The sequence below is a fragment of the Cladophialophora immunda genome (genome assembly GCF_000835495.1).
Source record: "Cladophialophora immunda strain CBS 83496 unplaced genomic scaffold supercont1.4, whole genome shotgun sequence".
Classification (NCBI taxonomy): domain Eukaryota; kingdom Fungi; phylum Ascomycota; class Eurotiomycetes; order Chaetothyriales; family Herpotrichiellaceae; genus Cladophialophora; species Cladophialophora immunda.
In genome coordinates this window covers 3254724-3271423 of record NW_015622544.1, presented here as the reverse complement: position 1 = coordinate 3271423, position 16700 = coordinate 3254724, and the positions used below count along the sequence as shown (strand labels likewise).

The following is a 16700-nucleotide window of genomic DNA, read 5'->3' as shown; positions in this document are numbered from 1 at the left end:
AGGCTTATATATTTGGAAATCGCCGTAGGTCACTCCGCGGCCATGTCTCGGTCTGGGTGCAAGAGAGATATGCGGAAACGAACGCACCCCGTGGATTCGAATGTGGTGGGACTAAAGAAAAAGAGACAGCCCGAGACATCCTCCCCAGGTTTGCGGGCGCAGGACACTCGGCGATGCAGCAGATCGTGAGAGATGAGGGGAGCTTTATCGGTGTGCCTGGCATCATGGGCCGGGGTTCTAGATAGGTGAGTGAGTGTCAATGGTATGCGCGTCCTGGGATTCGAAACCCGGGCGAAAGACACCCGCGCGACGTGACTTCCTCCGGGCCCGGTCAATTGGATGCCTCGTCTGAACGGTGGCCTCGAGAGCTTCTTGTTTCTTGAGGCACCGCGCGAGGAGCTGGCTTCGCGAATCCAACACCACGGGCTGTGTTGCTGGTCTGGGACACTTTTGCTCTTACTCTTGGAAAAGGGTGACTCCTGTTTTCCAGTACTGGGACACAGAGGCCCGAGTTTTACGGACTTGATTATGCCCGTTGAAAGTCGAGATGCGGGAAATAAGTGATCGTTTCAGGATATTGGGAGGCTGTAGGAGCTGGAAGCGTCACGAATCAACGGATTCTGGGAAAACCCAAACTAAGTAGAGGGGGAAGAGAAGCCGTGGTCTTTACAGTCGCCGTCGGAGTCAAACAAATACAGCTTCATACACCGGGGCCGTTTTGTATTTGTCGGGTACCTGAGGCCATCATTCATGTTTAAGACGAGTCTTTCCCCCTTCGTCGTCTTCTCGCACCCGCGTGTACAAAATACATCCTCCCTTGATTCGGCCCTTCAGAGGGTTGACTCTGCCCTGGTCGTCGACGCCGTCGTTGGCCCAGCCCGCGACCTCGGTCAGCCCGCATCGCTGATAGAACCTCTCCTTGTCCGCGGCGGCCATGACGCAGGCGGGGATGCCCTCTTCCCGGGCCCGTTCCAGGCCCCAGGCGACCAGCTCGCGCCCGCTACCGCATTTCCGGGATTCCGGGCGCACGGAGATGCAGTCGAGGGACCATCGCGTCAGTCGGTGAGGGGGCGAGAGGTAGCAGTGAGAAATGAACGGCCAGAGAGTGCTTTGCAGGGTCGTCGGCGTCAGGGGGAATGAGTCGGACGGATCTGCGCGCGCAGCTGCGCGATTGGGGCTCCAGATTGACAGTATTCTATGGAAGGTCGAGATGATGGGTTCGATCAACCTCCCTAACATCATGGGTCAGCACACGTGCCTGAGAATCCTGGAGGATTGAAGGCTCGGTTCGAGGTGATCTTCACGGGCGAGAACGCACACCGCTTTCTCTCGAGAGGGCACGTCGGCAGGGGGGGGTCAGAGGGGGAAACTCAACGTGGATCCCAAAAGCCTCTCAGGCCCCAGACCTTGGCCCATCCGAAACCGACTCGTTGCCACTCTGCCACGCCGACCACGATTTCGCCTCCAGTTCTGGGATCCTTCTCGCAGCTGACCAGGAACACCCGGCTGTAATCCCAGTACCGTTCACGGCATCGTCGTCTCCAATAGTTCAAGTAGTCTTCGGGGTATTGATCGCGGAAGGGGTGTAGGAGCGGACCGACAACCTCTTCATCGTGGAAACCGACGGCCAAGATCTCGGAGATGATTGGAAGGTCAGAAAGCCTTGCTAGACGGAGGACCATCTTTTTCACGGACTGGACAACAAAGACGACTGCTCGGGGGAACTGCGTGGTTGATTGGAGAATTGCCTGTGCTGATAATCTTGGTGCTCAAAGCTAGGCACTCTCTGTAGATACCCTTGATGCGAGAATGCCCGAGGCCCCCAGTGCTGCATTCGAAGAGTCCCTAGCGTAGTGTGGTTTCGGTTGGAGCTCATGCAGAGACTGCCCAGAACGTGGCGCTGATGCTCCAGCGTAAGTCAGCTTTCCGACAGAGCAAGTGCTGAATGGGTACAGCGTACAGACGTCCTGTAAGGAGAATATGGATTTGACCTGAGTCTAGCCCACGGTCAAATCTGCCACTCGATTCGCACAGTGGTGTCCTGGTCGGAGAAACAAATACAATCTTTGCGGCAGGACGATGGAAACTCGGGCCACAGAAAGAGTGAAATTCAGCCCTGCAATGCCTGTAAAGTTTGTCGTACACAGCCTCCTGTCCAAGCCTGACCCTATCCACTCCCCACGCCTGATCTGTCACTGATCAAAAGTACTCTTGCGTGGAAAGACCCCGAAAGTCCACCCACCCGCGGCACGGGGAACGACGACAATGCGTTGAGCTCGCTTAACGGGGCCGGGAAGCCCTGTCCTGGCCTCCAATGGACACGCTAGGTCGATAGAAAGCTGGGGCATCTGCAGCGCCACGACTGACGATGAGTGTCGATCAGCAGGCTTCGGAGCGAGGGACTGTTTCAAGGGCGTTGAGAGATTCAAGCACCTTGTCTGTGTCCCACTTCGATGCTGAGCCTTTCCCGACGGTCTCCTGATTGGGAATTGACGGTAAGATTTTGCTTCGACGCCAGTCGGGGAAATTAACGGAAGCCCCCGAAGGCACGACGAGCCGATCCTAATCCAAGTCTGGCGCTGATAAGCTTTCCGAACGCGATGCTTGGTGCAAGAAGGATTCTCCCTTAGGGCAAAAGCTAGCCCGCCTCATCCCAAAGACCCCGGTCCCCAGATCCCGCTCCCAACCCCCGTAACGTGGTGTATAGAATTTGTCCTGTAGGATCACATGCTCATGCCAGTATGTGTGCAAGCCCAGGTACGCCGTGCATGAGACAAGAGCAAGGACCTGGATCCTGGACGGTACGTGAAAGGTTGGCAACTACAAGTAAACCTGGGGCCGTGGGACGAGGCTAAAGAACTAGCTGCTGGAGCCAGGCGAAGCGGAGCTTCCACCCGTGCTCTGATCGTGCAATATCAGGCCCCTAGTGGCGTAATCCCGAATACTTAAGGTTTCCGCCAGCTCGTGGGCTCAAGCTGTAATTATGCTTGTACCGAATGCTGTGGTCAGTGTTTGGACCTGCTGGAAGCTTCGCTTGAAGATCTTTCATGTCTTGAGAGTAAGATGTTGATTGGAGGAACGAAGTCGCAGCCCCGGAAAAAATTAAGTTTGTTCCTGCCCCCAGGACAAGGAGTATTGAGTGTTGCCGTTGGGAAATGGTTGTTCAGCCTGTATCAACCAGGAACTAATCTCATGTTATAGTAGTTCGAGTGTTCCAAGACCAATGGCGAATGTACAATCAGATTGGTCTCTCAGTTGGACAGTATTCGCAATGTTTCATCGCAGTCCAACCTAGTCCAAGAGAAAGGGAGACACGGTGTTCTGGAGCATGGAGAGAAACTGTGCCACATCTGTGTCTCCTTTTCCTACCGAAGTAGTTGTGTGTTTTGTTTTGGCTCCGCCCGTACCACGTCCCAACTCTTAAGTCAGTCTTGGTGGACGGTCCATGCCACTTCTCTGCGGATAATCATTTCTTGACTGCCCTTGCTGCGGTCAGACTGATTGTCTCGGGAGATAGACGACGCCTCTTCGTTCATATTCGGTGCGCTATTTCGGCTAACGGCTGCAGTGTATTCCACAGGATCTGGTCGGAAGAGCGGTGCGCCTCCTGAATCCGAGGGCTTATCACCATTTCGGGATCTCAGGGTCTTCATGCGGAAAGATGTAGTCGTAGAATGGGGATGTGATATGCCGTATGATCTCGTCGTCGCGGGGTCGAGCGTCATGCCGATCGTTGTATCAAAGTTGAGGAGGAAGCTCTTGAGGTTGGGAATAGTACAGGACAGTAAAGAGTAACAAAGCTCGATTTGTTGGAAAACAATGGGGGCGGCGAGTCGAACTCCAGTGTTTGGTCGCACGGTGAAATTCTTCTGGTCCCAAACATGGACAGCCGCAAAACAGATGATGCTTGTTTTCCTCCAGTAAGCGCGCGAAGGCAGAAATCAAAGATGTTGCTGCTTACCCAAGTCTGAAGGAGAATGCTGCCAGAATTTGTGCTTTTCTGCCTGGCTTCATCTTCAAACTCCAAAGAAGAGCGACAACCATTGCGACCAGAGCTGCCTCGGTTGCAGCATCCAGAATCCCGATTGCTTCCCAGCGGGGAACCTATTGACCAGAAAATAAGCCACGATCTCTAAGAGGGTTTGACAGTTTGAGTGTAGGGCTTACAAGATTTGCGCAGAACCGGCCTTGGTAGCCCATCAATGAGAGTAGTGGGCAGTCGACTGCAATGATCAAGATGGACGCCAGGCCCCATATAGCACAGGCAGCCAGGAATAAGTCGCATATAAGTGAACGCTTTTGCATGTTGATGGAGAATAGGCGTCGGATGAGTAGAGTCACCGATGCTTTGGCCAGACTCAAAGAAATGATAAAGAAAATTTCACCGGCAAGCATTGCCTGCAGGATATGTCAGATATATCTGGAGTTTTGGGTTCGAGGCAATGGATACTCATTCTTACCCTCCCGATGGTTGTCACTTGGGATTCAGTCAGGTGTTTATAGGATCGGCCCAGCCCCTTCGACGTCGAAACCCATATAGCGATGTATTGAGCCAGAGCCATCAACTATTTCTTTTGTCAGTCTTGTGGCACGTAAGGAATAATAGGTCTGTTATACTGTCGCAGCCGCTGCAAGCCAATCATCGGGCCCCCAAGTTCTCCGTTTGATATAACCTCTTAATGCCATGGTTAAAACAGAGTAGATTCCGCAGAGGATTGACACGGTCCAGACGACGCCGCGATAATCGTCGTCCGTAACTGTTGCGAAACGAGGTCCATCGCCAGATATTGAAGTCATATTGATCGGAATTGTACCTTAAGCCGCGAGAAGAGAAGAGAAATCGTGGCAAGTCATAGGGAGAGAAGCCGAGTGAGTTGGACAGTGTCCAAGATATCGACGGCATTTCAACGCAGGTGATCTACTTGTATCTTCCAAACGGAGATTGCGGGCCGCGCTGAATGGCCGCCCACCTAGCCTTACCAGGCAGGATGAGAGGCTTGTCGTGCAGACATGGGTAGGTGTGATGTTTTGTATCCCTGCATTGAATGTGACAGAAGCACGGAGCACTAGACAGAATTTCCAAGTGCTCTTGACTAGACTCATGGTATCGAGGCTGGGCTCTGCCGCTCTGGGAAGGCTCACCAGGTCTCAAAAGAGAACCCAGTGGAGCATTTCCACACCTTAGCCTAGTGAGCATCACTAGCTGTCGGATCCAGCAATCCGTAGACGGCGCCAACCGCGAGTCCGTCTTTAGTTAGCAGGCACATGTTAGCTACAGGTAGTGGGCGTGCTGCGTTGCCACCCCTGGAGACTCGCGTACAATTGGACCTGGTTTAAGCGAAGGGCCTCGAGGATAACAAGACGAACGGCGGGTCGCCGTCTCTCTCTTCTCTCGGCTGTCAATCTTTTTCTTCTTCCAATCTTCAAAGTGCTCGCCTGCTGTTCTCTCGACAGCCTCACGCCAAGTGTCGATTTCCAGGTCCAGAAAAGCATCATGGACAAGTCCTCGAAGACTCACGAGACCCAGGTCTATCCAGACGACATCCCAGATGGCGGGGCTGTCGTTGGCGAGAAGGATGGCACCATGGACGACGTCAAGGATATGCAGCGGATGGGTAAAGAGCAACAATTTAGGGTATGCATGGTCTCCTCTTTCGTGCATACTACATAGTGTGAAGAAGGGCTTTGCTGGAAAAGAGCAAATGCTAATGTCTGTGTCGACAGCGGAACTTTGGGTTTCTCTCGATCATGGGGTTTGCTATGATCCTGATGAGCACGTGGGAAAGCCAACTGGGGTAGGCTCCAATATTCTTTGCCATGAGGGCATGAAATATACGGTTGGCTAACTATATCGACAGTACTGCTGGGTTCGCCTTGGGTAACGGTGGCACTGCCGGTATCGTGTACATGTACATTGCATGTGCCATTGGCATGTCCTTGAACATCGTTTCCATGGCTGAAATGGCCAGTATGGCTCCCACAGCGGGTGGACAATACCAGTATGGGAACCTCTCATCTAATCGACTTTCGGGATGAGGCTGAAATGCTAATTCGTCCAGCTGGGTGTCTGAGTTCGCACCGCGTCGAGCTCAAAAGTTCATTTCTTATTTTATCGGTTGGGTGTGCGTCCTCGGGTGGCAGGCTGGATCGGCTTCCAGTGTTTTCCTGGCCGCCACCGAAATCCAAGGCCTCCTTGTCCTCAATTACGACAGCTATGTCTACAAATATTGGCACGGCACTCTTCTCACCATTGCCATCACTCTGGTTTGTGGATTCTTCAACACTGTCTTGGCCAAAAGACTCCCTCTTGTGGAAGGCCTCGTCTTGTTCTTGCATATCGCCGGGTTTTTTGGTATCCTAGTCCCCCTGTGGGTTCTAGCTCCTCGAACACCGTCAAAGCAGGTCTGGACTGTCTTCGAAGACGCCAATGGCTGGGGAAACATCGGTCTAGCTTGCTTGGTGGGCATGAACAGCCCGGTCCTCTCGCTGCTCGGTGCGGATGCTGCCACCCACATGTCTGAAGAATTGAAGAACGCAAGCAAGATCCTTCCACGAGCCATGGTTTTCACGGCTATCTTCAATGGAGCATTAGGTTTCATCATGGTCATGTAAGTCGGATCTTTGCTTCCTCGATGCTAGGAGCTCCTGCTAACCCCTGTCAACCAGCACCTTCTGCTACACCGTCGGAAATGTCGAGCAAGTTCTGTCCACGCCTACCGGCTACCCTTTCATCCAGGTCTTTTACAATGCTACCCAGTCCAAGGGTGGCGCCACAGCGATGGTGTCTATCATGATTGCTCTCAGCACGTTTGGTGCAATGACGAACATGGCGACCGGCTCCCGACAAATCTTCGCCTTCGCTCGTGATCGAGGGGTGCCTTTCAGCAGTTGGTTTGCTCACGTTCCGGAGGGCTGGGACATTCCTCTCAACGGCGTCATATTTACCGTTGCTGTCTCTTGCCTTCTGTCGCTCATCAACATCGGCTCACAAATCGCATTCAACCAACTCACCTCCCTCGGTCTGTGCGCGCTCCTGTCTTCCTATATCGTGTCCATCAGCTGCATGGCACTCAAACGCATCCGCAGAGAACGGCTCTTGCCATCCAAGTTTTCGCTCGGCCGTTACGGTCTGGCAATCAACCTGCTGTCGGTCGGCTTCCTATTGTTGGCGTTTGTCATGATCTTCTTCCCGCCTGGCCCGAATCCTACCCCACAGACCATGAACTGGGCCGTTCTTGTCTACGGAGGCGTTGTCATCTTTTCTCTCACATACTACGTCTTCCGCGGACGGTTCAGATATGCTGGCCCCGTCGAATACGTCAGAAAGATGGTTTAAGCGGATGCTTCATTCTCTTGTGGAGGAGATGTGCCTGTCTCGGAGAGGCCACGTCGGACACCCACTGGCTTGTACTGGCAGAACAAGGGCCAGCACGGTATGTAGATAACCTACTACAGAACCCAGTGAGGACTAAGACCCTATCCATGACTTTTCTTCCCCTGCTTGAAGTCCTTCTCTCTACCCCTTCAAGTTAGAAAGATAGACAACCATAATAAAAGGTCCCAGTCTCCAGAAACAACGCCCAGCGGCACTCCTCCGACTTCGGTCCGGATATTTATTGTTCACAGCAAGTTTCTCATGTGAGACATTTTTGAAAATATACTTGTCACAAATGGTAGCATCGCAAGCGCCCAAGGGATTCTTGGTGATCACATAAGTCTACATTCGTGTTTTCAACGCGCGTCCTGGAAGCCGTAGACCGCCTTCGACGGCGTAGTAGTATATTGTGATCTGACCACCTGCCCCCGCTGCCGTGGGGATGCTAGAGAGGAGGGCTGCAGAGGTAATAGTGCAATGTCAGGAGATGAGCAATAACTACTTGTAGTCGTTGTTCAAGCAAACTCCACGGCAAAGCCTAAGCGAGCCTCGGCGGTGGGCGCGGGGTGGCCCCGTAACCAGCTCTGGGCCCCTTCGGGAAGTTGGACATCGTTAGGCTCAACCTTCCAGCCTTCTCCGCGTAGCTTAAGTGATATTAATTCAGTTTCCTCTGCGAGACGAGTAACTCTGCCACTGCCTCGACGGATCGTTCTGACTTTTAAGCTGTGCTATACGGGACTTCTTCTAACACTCGAAGCTCATCAGGCTGCGTGAAAGAACAGAGATGGCTCCAGACCTTCGCCATGGCCCACGCCCCGTACCGTCTCTCGGGCACCCAAGATCGGGGGCCTGTATTGCCAGCAGTCGCGTGGCTATCAGCAACGACACGACATCGACCCCGAAAATACAAGAAGCTACTCAGATTCTCTTCTTGATGGGCTATTGGTCTCGCCGGCTTCGGGGCCGTTTCTCTCAAGAAACCAGCTGCTCCCGTGGCCGACGGCTCTTGTCGACCACGTTGCCGCCCCTTTCTCGAAGCTCTAGCAAAGCTTGAAGATGGTCTCGTGGAATAGTAAGGTGGCCTCGCAGAAACCTACGCACAATGCTATACTCGCATCGGCTCTTCCGATATGGGAGGGGGCTCTACGGTGTTCGATATACACTTACGATTGAGGGAGGGAGATTGTGGAGAAAATATAAATGCGAACGCTGACAGGTATGCAACTGATGAGGCTCCGCTAGCACCGACTCGAAGACGGGTTGGACAGTGGCGAACGGGTATATAGTATTAAAACGTCAGTCGTGGGCGGCGTTATGCAGTTGAGGGAGTGACCGTCGGATCTGAATTTGCACTGTTCCGCAAGATCCTCCAAGCAATCTCTTCCTCTTGTGTGTTGATCTCTTCACCCGTCCAGGGCCTCCATTGCTCTTTGAGCTGGTGTCCTACCACCTGGACTCCATCGACGATCGGCCAGCCATGCTGCTTTGCAAGCCGGAGATTGCGTGTCATCAACGGGTGGTAGCACATGTCCAGCATAAGCGCCTGATGCGGCCTGTCCTTCTTTGCGAGAAATTCGAGATACACGGATCTGGCCTGGAGCTCTGCAGGGGTCCTTGGTTCAAAGTCAGGAACGGTGCTCACGATCCAGTGTGGGCACGGCAGTTCCCGGGCTTGCTGTGTGGACTGGACGTGGACAATCTTTGGTCGGTTGGGCATTTTATAATGGTGCACATCTTCGACAAGCTCTTGAACCTCGCCAACGTCACGGTTGACGATGTAGACGTCCTTGCAGCCTAGCTCCATAAGAGCGTATATTGCCGCTCGACTTGCGCCACCTGCCCCGACAACCATTCCCTTGAACCCTCGCCCAGGATCAGTGGCCGGCTCTCCTTGTAAGAGAGCCTTTTTGACTCCAACCCAGTCAGTGTTGGTTCCCTTCAAGGTACCATCGTTGGCCACGGAAACATGGTTGCAAGCACCGAGCTGGTCAACGAGATCGTCAACGTGATCCAGGCATGGAATGATAGTCTTCTTATAGGGCATTGTGACAATACCTCCCGCAAAATTGGGGGCGTGAAATGCATCCGAGACCTCCTGGAGAGTTGAGGCTGCCAGAAATGTCATCGTCCACTCCCGTTTCAAACACTGAGCGATGAAGTCGTGGGTAGCCGGGGCTATTGAGCCGCCGCCCGGGGCGCCAGCTATGAATAGTCGGTTCCTCTGTGTCGAATTGTCTCCCATGGTAATATTATAGTCGCCTGACGAATAAAGACTGTGCTGAAACCCGGGGAATGAAGTTGAATGCGATGTATAATTTCAGTGATAGCAATGAAAGTGATCCCGTACCTGCTACAGAAGGAGTTGAAAGAATTAATATGCTCTTCCCCCTATAGAAATCCGGAGGGTCCGGCATCGAGCGAAGTACTATACGCGTTGGTCTCTTCTGTCCCCGTATTGATTTACGCTGCTAAAGAGATACATGGTGTCAAACAGCGACCCGCCATCAGCCTCCGAGAGTGGTTTGTCAGCCCGTTGTTTGACCCGTGCAAGTCGGAAAAATTCATTGCCGCCAATTGAACGATTTGGTCATTGGAGTCGAGCTTCAGATGCGGAGAGCTCTTTCATCATCGGCTCATGTCCGTGCGAGAAACCTCCAAAGTCGGAGGAGTTGAGATGATGTGGCAATGGCGTATAGACCCTAAGGGCTGGTATAAATGTCGTTAGTGACGTCTCCTTTGCGATGTTTGTTGATTTTCTGGTCAACGGCGGCTGTCAATCGTACAATACGAAATCTCTCAGCATTCAAAGTGGCGTCGGCACAAATGCTTCGACCTGCTATGGCCTCGCCGTAAAAAGGCATCATTAACAGCGACGCTTCCAGAAGAAAAGGATGGCAGAATCTGACGGGCTCTCGAGATAACGACGAGATAGCCACCAGAGCTAATATAGCTGATATTGTCAACAGGGATATGGGTACAACTGCGTATAATAACAGAGTGCATATCTTTACAAACGACTAGTATCTCGGAACAGATAAGTCAGAGTAACCACCAGAGAACCCCCTTCTTATCAGATTGTGCCATTCATTTTGGGCATCGGCTCGCTGGGTTGGGGTATGATGGATGGAGCTGTTCTCGTGGGAGCTGTCGCAGCCAGACCGAGTGTTGCTGTCACGGTATGCGGCCAGGGCTTCGGCATCGTGGAAGAAGACGGTTGCAGCGTTGAAGCATTGACAAGGAGTGGGAGCAGTGTACCCTGTCCCTAAGCTGTACACATCAGCAGGGGAATGAAATGCAATCCTTTGGGGGACAGGAAGACGAAGCCAGACGCGGCGGAGGTCGAGTAACTGCGCTCGATGTGATTGGCTGATTGGATGTGGTTGGAAAAGTTGCATCTCCATCTCCATCTCCATCTCGCATCGCTCAGGGAACTTTCTTGTCTTTCAGTGACGATTGTCAATAACTTCTTCTTCCCTCGACCCTTCGCTCCCAGTCCACCCGTCATCCTTTCCATCTCCATTCTCCTTTGGAGTGTCCAGGGCTGGCTCTCTTAGCTTCCTTTGTCTTCTGTACATTAGATTTCTCTGCTCCCATGTCCGAAACTGCCGCTATCGATGCCACCCGCGCACCTGCGTCCCTTTGGGATCGCGTGTCGAACTGGGTCTCGGAGAATAAGGCTGTCGCATACACTATTGCTGGAACAGTAGTTGTCATCACAAGTGCCGGGGCCATCTACTATTTCTCGAGTCAGAAGACAGGTGCTCCCGCGACACCTACAGAAAAGAGAAAGAGCAAGAAAGAGCGACGGAAAGAAAAGAAAGCTGCCGAGGAGGCACAGAAGTCTGGGATCAGTCTCAAAGATGAGGAGGCTGGTGAGACAGTCCTGCCCAACAACAAATGGGAAACACGGCTGATTCAAGATGCAGGTGCGGCCCCACGAACTGCGACCGTCGAGGCCGAGGATGAATTACCAGAGATCAACGAATCCAATGTTGAAAGCTTTTCGAAAGAGGTAGAGTTGTCTACAACGCTCTCACTGCGCTAAGTTGACCATGATCGTGAGTAGGAGAGAGCAACATTTGCCGGCAAATTAAAGGCCGCCGGTAACAAAGCATATGGATCCAAAGACTACAACAAGGCCATCGAGCTCTATGGCAAAGCAATCCTCTGCAAACCCGATCCCGTCTACTACTCTAACCGAGCCGCTTGCTACAATGCGCTTAGTGATTGGGAGAAAGTGGTGGAAGACTGCACCGCAGCCATTTCGATGGACCCAGAATATGTCAAAGCTCTCAATCGCCGGGCCCACGCGTACGAACACTTGGGCCTATTCTCCGAAGCCTTGCTGGATTACACGGCCAGCTGCATCATCGACGGGTTCAAGAACGAAAACAGTGCGCAGAGTGTAGAGCGATTATTGAAAAAGGTGGCTGAGAAGAAGGGCAAAGCAATCCTCGCAGGCAAGAAAAACAAATTGCCCGGTGCGACCTTTGTCTCAAACTACCTGCAGAGCTTCCGTCCGCGGCCGCCGCCTGCAGGATTAGAGGAGAGCGCCGAGCTCGATGAGAACATCGGCAAGGGCCAGCTTCAGCGTGGCTTGATCGCCATGCAGAAAAAGACGGCAGAAGGCTATGATGAAGCTGCGGCGGCCTTCAAGAAGGCTCTTGAACTCGGAGACCTGGGTGAGCATGAGGCTTTTGCCTACAACATGCGTGCCACATTCTTGTACCTCGAAGGCGACATTGCCAACGCTCTCGAAGACCTCAACAAAGCCATCGAGCTCCAGCCTTCTCTCACTCAACCATACATCAAGCGTGCCAGCATGCAGCTAGAGTTGGGTAACAAGGACCTTGCTGCGGAGGACTTTGAAAAGGCCATGGCACAGAACAAAGACGACCCTGACATCTTCTACCACCGTGCACAGCTGCATTTCATCCTCGGAGAATATGCCGATGCCGCTAAGGACTACCAAAAGTCCATTGACCTAGATAAGGATTTCATCTACTCGCACATCCAACTGGGTGTCACCCAGTACAAGCTCGGCTCAATTGCGTCCTCGATGGCAACATTCCGACGATGTGTGAAGAACTTCGACAAAGTGCCCGATGTGTACAACTACTATGGTGAGCTACTGCTCGATCAGCAGAAGTACCAGGAAGCCATTGAGAGATTCGAGACCGCGATCGATATGGAGCGCCAGACGAAACCCACTGGAGCAATCAATGTACTGCCGCTCATCAACAAAGCGTTGGCACTCTTCCAGTGGAAGCAGGACTTCAAGGCGGCGGAAGAGCTTTGCGAGAAGGCGTTGATCCGTAAGTCACTACGCATGCATACCAAGTGAGTCTGGTTGTTTACTAACATGATTCTTTAGTGGACCCCGAATGCGATATCGCTGTAGCTACGATGGCTCAGCTCCTTCTTCAACAAGGCAAAGTGACGAAAGCACTAGAGTACTTTGAGCGCGCCGCCGAGCTGTCGAGAACAGAAGGGGAAATTGTCAACGCCCTTTCTTACGCCGAGGCCACACGCACGCAATTGGAGGTATCACAGAAGTATCCCCAACTAGCTGCTCGTCTGCAACAAATGGAAGGCGCAGGCCTCGGCGGACCTCAGTTGAGGTAATGATGCCCAATCCACGGCATGGCCGAATTTGCGCATCTGGCCTTGTTTTGGCTTTTTGTTCCTGGAGGATCTCCCTTCTTGTCTTCTTGTTGAATTGGAATGGATACAGGTCTTTTATGCTGATGAGCGATCTTGACGAGAGATTCTTGACCTGTACGGAGTATGTAATACGCATCTCTTCTTCTTGTGGATCTGGGGGCTAGACACCGAGATTCGCGAATACGGCGTTTGATGAGCATGAGGGAACAAAAGGTGTGTAGCAGTGTGTAATAACAAAAGAAATCTCAAATTTGGTTGTTGCTGATAGCTTTGGCTTGTGAATGGTGCGAAGATGGTCTCGCTATTGTTATTCCTGTTCTGTACATGGCGGCAGCCTCTGCGCCCAGTGGCGGCAACAAGGCTGAGCCATGTGGGCGTTGGGAGGACAAGGCTGCTTACCTACAAGTAGGTGCCGTGGTGCCTAGCTACTAGCTAGCTAGCTCCGTGGTTATCACTCGTGGCTACTAGGCTCTAGCTGCCCAGCAAGTGGTGCCTAAAACAGCAACGGCCCCATCTCGTAGGTAGTGAAGCTGGCGCGACCGTTGGTGCCGTCTTATCGATTAGCTGGCAGGCGCCTTGCCCCTCACTTGCAGCCTGCCACGCAGCCGTTGCCCGCAGTTGAGCACCTGCGCCTGACTTGTGAGACCGCGTTCAAGACATTCAAGGCCCCGTCTGCCTCATCTCGCCAGCTGCCATGCCTTTCACCCACCGACTGCTTCACTTCTAGAGAGGGACAGCTTTGACTTCCAACTTTCTGGAGTCCTGTTTGACCAACGACCTCCGACCCTTTATCTTCTCCTCACTTCTACCCGTAGCGCACGACTTCATCCCGAGAGCAGCCTGATCCAACCGATTCCCCTCTATCTTCCTAATTGCCTGCGGTCTGAACCCCATTTGCACCTCATCTCAACTTCTGGGCCATACCTTTCAAGAAAACCACAGTCTCACCGACCTGAAGACCATTCCCCTCCTACTTCGTCTCAGCCAGACTCATATAAGGAGTTAGGCGATCGACTAGCTCTCTGAGTGAACCATGGCTGACCACATTCCTTCTCAATATTGTACGTTCTACAGCCGCCCTCTGTGCCATTTGTACTCACTCACCGCTATCCTTTTCAGTGACCGTCACCCTCGAAGAACTCGATTCCCACGAACCTATCCCCAAGCGAGTCGTCACCCTCGAAGCCCCAGACTGGGAGTTCAGAATTGGCCGTGGCACTGGGGGTCGTATTGAGGAATTGACGCCTGCTGAAGACAATGCATGGTTTGACTCTAGAGTCCTATCCAGACGTCATGCCATATTACGGGCGAATCCGGCGATCAAGGTATTACTTGTAACATGTTTCTATTCGCCTCCAGACTAACAGTTTTCAGTTACTCTACATCCAAGATATTGGCTCAATGCATGGCACTTTCTACGATGGCAGAAGACTGAGTACGAATGAGAGGTGGCCCCTTTGGCCTGAAGACACCGTGACATTGGGCTCTGATGTGATTAGAGGAAGCTGTGAGTACAACAACGAGTCTGAAGCAGCAACAGCTGACACCCGAGCAGCCCACTTCAGTGCTCTGAGGCTAAAGGTCACTTGGGACTGGTGCGACGGAACGTAAGCGAGTTTGACCCTGGTGCCCTGGGAAAGCCTGACTGATTCTTTGTGTTGCAGTTTTCACAAACCGGACGCCAATCAGGCGAACGCAAGAGTGTATCGCAATACCTTCTCAGCCGACTACAGTGACGAGGAAGCATATGGCGATCCTTCTGCCCGCGTCTCGAGCGACCCTGAGGAAGACGAATACGAGCCCTACGAGAAGAGTAATGATTACCATTCGGAGCCTGAGGACGAAGTTCAGGCTATACAAGATTCCGTCCGTGAACCCAGCATGGAAATAATCATTCCTGAGGTGCGAACCTTCAGTGTTCCTGAATCTGACGACGCATCGAATACTCCAAGTCATGATTCTGGCGCAGATGTCTCGGATGAAGACAGCCCAGTTTCCAGCCCGTTGATTCCAAACGATGGACATGAAGACAAAGGTGACGCTCCTGAAGAGCTGTCTCACCTATTCCTGGATACTGGCGTCCATGCTATCCGTCCTGATCACACAGACCCTTCTCAAATCCTTGTTCCCAGCTCGGCCCAGCAAGCAGAGGTTCTTCCAGCCATGGATGAGAACGTCGCTGAAGAAGATTCGTACGGAGATGATGAGCTTGAGAACGAACACTCGGACTCCATCAACTCGCTGCGTATCCCTCCTGTCAAGATTGATGATCCTGAACAATACCTGGCTGCCCGCACGAGTCCTTCGAGCGTGACGGATCATCCGGGACATGCTCGAGCCCCAAGCCCATCCGACGCGGCAATGGTTAAGCCATCGACCGAACACGGACTTCGCGCCACATTGGCCGCTCCTCCGTTTTCGACATTCGACTCTTCTGAGCAACAGCCTTTGTTTGACGACACAACCTCCGCACCAGGTCGCTCGACTTCTGCATGGGCTGGTCATAACTCAGTATTGTACGAACCAGTCGCACAGCAGCTTGTACCGGAACAGTCTTCAACAGTCTACTACCCTTATGCCCGTTATACATCGCTCTATACCGATCCATTCGCATTCAAACCCTTCGCGGCGCCACCGCCTTCACCACTCTCGGTTGCTAGTGTTATCCCGCAACAGCAAGAGGTTAAGGATGTCGACGGGGGAAAGAAACGCAAGGCTGATCAGATCTCTTCAGATGAGCATCTGGATCCAGATACAGTGTCTTCCGACTCCTATTCGCCCAAAGTCGGAGACACACTCACCGCAAGTGCCACAGCCGGGGTCGGCGGTACCAGCAACGTTCTTGGAGATACGTTTCTCAATTCATCAACTTCGGCTTTGGAGGTTGCTGAGATTGCTCCAGCCAATGGTATCGATATGCCGGTACGGAAGAAGGCCAAAAAGAGCAAAGTCAAGGCTCCTGAGCTGCATGGCACTGGCAATAACAGTTTTGTCAAGACGGCTGGAGCAACCATTGCGGGCATGGCCATCGGTGCTGTCGGCATGTTCATTGGGCTTCTGGCACTACCGGAAGACTACTTCATGTGAACGACTTTACAACAATTGCCAACGGAGTTGACGGGATGATCATGGACTGCGAGGGATTGGCTATGGCTTCTAATGGTTCGCAGGTTACAGGGTAACTTCTATCAGTCAGATGCATGGAACTGGTATGGGTGAGATGAGGGTATCAAGTTATTGAAGTTGATCTTTACGGTCCAAGGGATTTCGGTGACGAGAGCAAGGATGAGAGAAACGACGTGCTGTAATGTGTACCGGGCAGGAGGTTTGATGCCATCCGGCGAGAAGTCATACACTGTCCAGAATCGAGCTTCTTACCACAAGCCGCGGACGCTGAAGTTGAAGCTGAAATTGCGGAAATGGTTGTGGGATTGTTCAAGGCTGATCAATGGCATGGAAGCTCCTGGACACAGGCATCGCATCAAGTCAACTTACAGTAGTTGTTCTAGTTCCCCCAATATCTTGAAGCCTTTCATATCCAGGAACATTGCGTTTGGGGGTTTTCGATACGATTCATGTTCACAGCAAGAGAGTCGAATGACAAGGAAACGGCTTCAGTATGTCTCTCAGAGAGAGTGATGATTCGGTATTGAACCCGTCG

The 16700-nt window shown here is 52.5% G+C and overlaps 5 protein-coding genes across 5 annotated transcripts; 3 read left to right on the top strand and 2 right to left on the bottom strand.

The window, feature by feature from the left end:
* Positions 1-744: 744 nt before the first annotated feature.
* Positions 745-1843, bottom strand: PV07_07504 (uncharacterized protein; the record flags this gene model as incomplete). The annotated part of the gene is made up of 2 exons (XM_016394594.1): positions 1376-1843; positions 745-1232 (listed from the first exon to the last, which is right to left on the bottom strand). The coding sequence occupies exons 1-2, from the start codon at positions 1680-1682 to the stop codon at positions 745-747; spliced, it is 795 nt and encodes a 264-aa protein (XP_016248013.1). The 5' UTR covers positions 1683-1843.
* Positions 1844-5494: 3651 nt separating this feature from the next.
* On the top strand, positions 5495-7336 carry PV07_07503 (uncharacterized protein; the record flags this gene model as incomplete). Its single annotated transcript, XM_016394593.1, has 5 exons — positions 5495-5635; positions 5725-5795; positions 5859-5999; positions 6060-6608; positions 6667-7336. 5 exons carry the CDS (start codon positions 5495-5497, stop codon positions 7334-7336), a joined length of 1572 nt encoding a protein of 523 aa, XP_016248012.1.
* A 1351-nt stretch (positions 7337-8687) lies between these two features.
* Positions 8688-10160, bottom strand: PV07_07502 (uncharacterized protein; the record flags this gene model as incomplete). The annotated part of the gene is made up of 1 exon (XM_016394592.1): positions 8688-10160. The coding sequence occupies exon 1, from the start codon at positions 9615-9617 to the stop codon at positions 8688-8690; it is 930 nt and encodes a 309-aa protein (XP_016248011.1). The 5' UTR covers positions 9618-10160.
* Positions 10161-10823: 663 nt separating this feature from the next.
* On the top strand, positions 10824-13319 carry PV07_07501 (uncharacterized protein). The gene is made up of 4 exons (XM_016394591.1): positions 10824-11247; positions 11302-11387; positions 11442-12690; positions 12750-13319. Exons 1-4 carry the CDS (start codon positions 10968-10970, stop codon positions 12998-13000), a joined length of 1866 nt encoding a protein of 621 aa, XP_016248010.1. The 5' UTR covers positions 10824-10967; the 3' UTR covers positions 13001-13319.
* Positions 13320-13675: 356 nt separating this feature from the next.
* On the top strand, positions 13676-16697 carry PV07_07500 (uncharacterized protein). The gene is made up of 5 exons (XM_016394590.1): positions 13676-14100; positions 14159-14364; positions 14414-14546; positions 14595-14646; positions 14704-16697. The coding sequence occupies exons 1-5, from the start codon at positions 14073-14075 to the stop codon at positions 16124-16126; spliced, it is 1842 nt and encodes a 613-aa protein (XP_016248009.1). The 5' UTR covers positions 13676-14072; the 3' UTR covers positions 16127-16697.
* Positions 16698-16700: the final 3 nt, after the last annotated feature.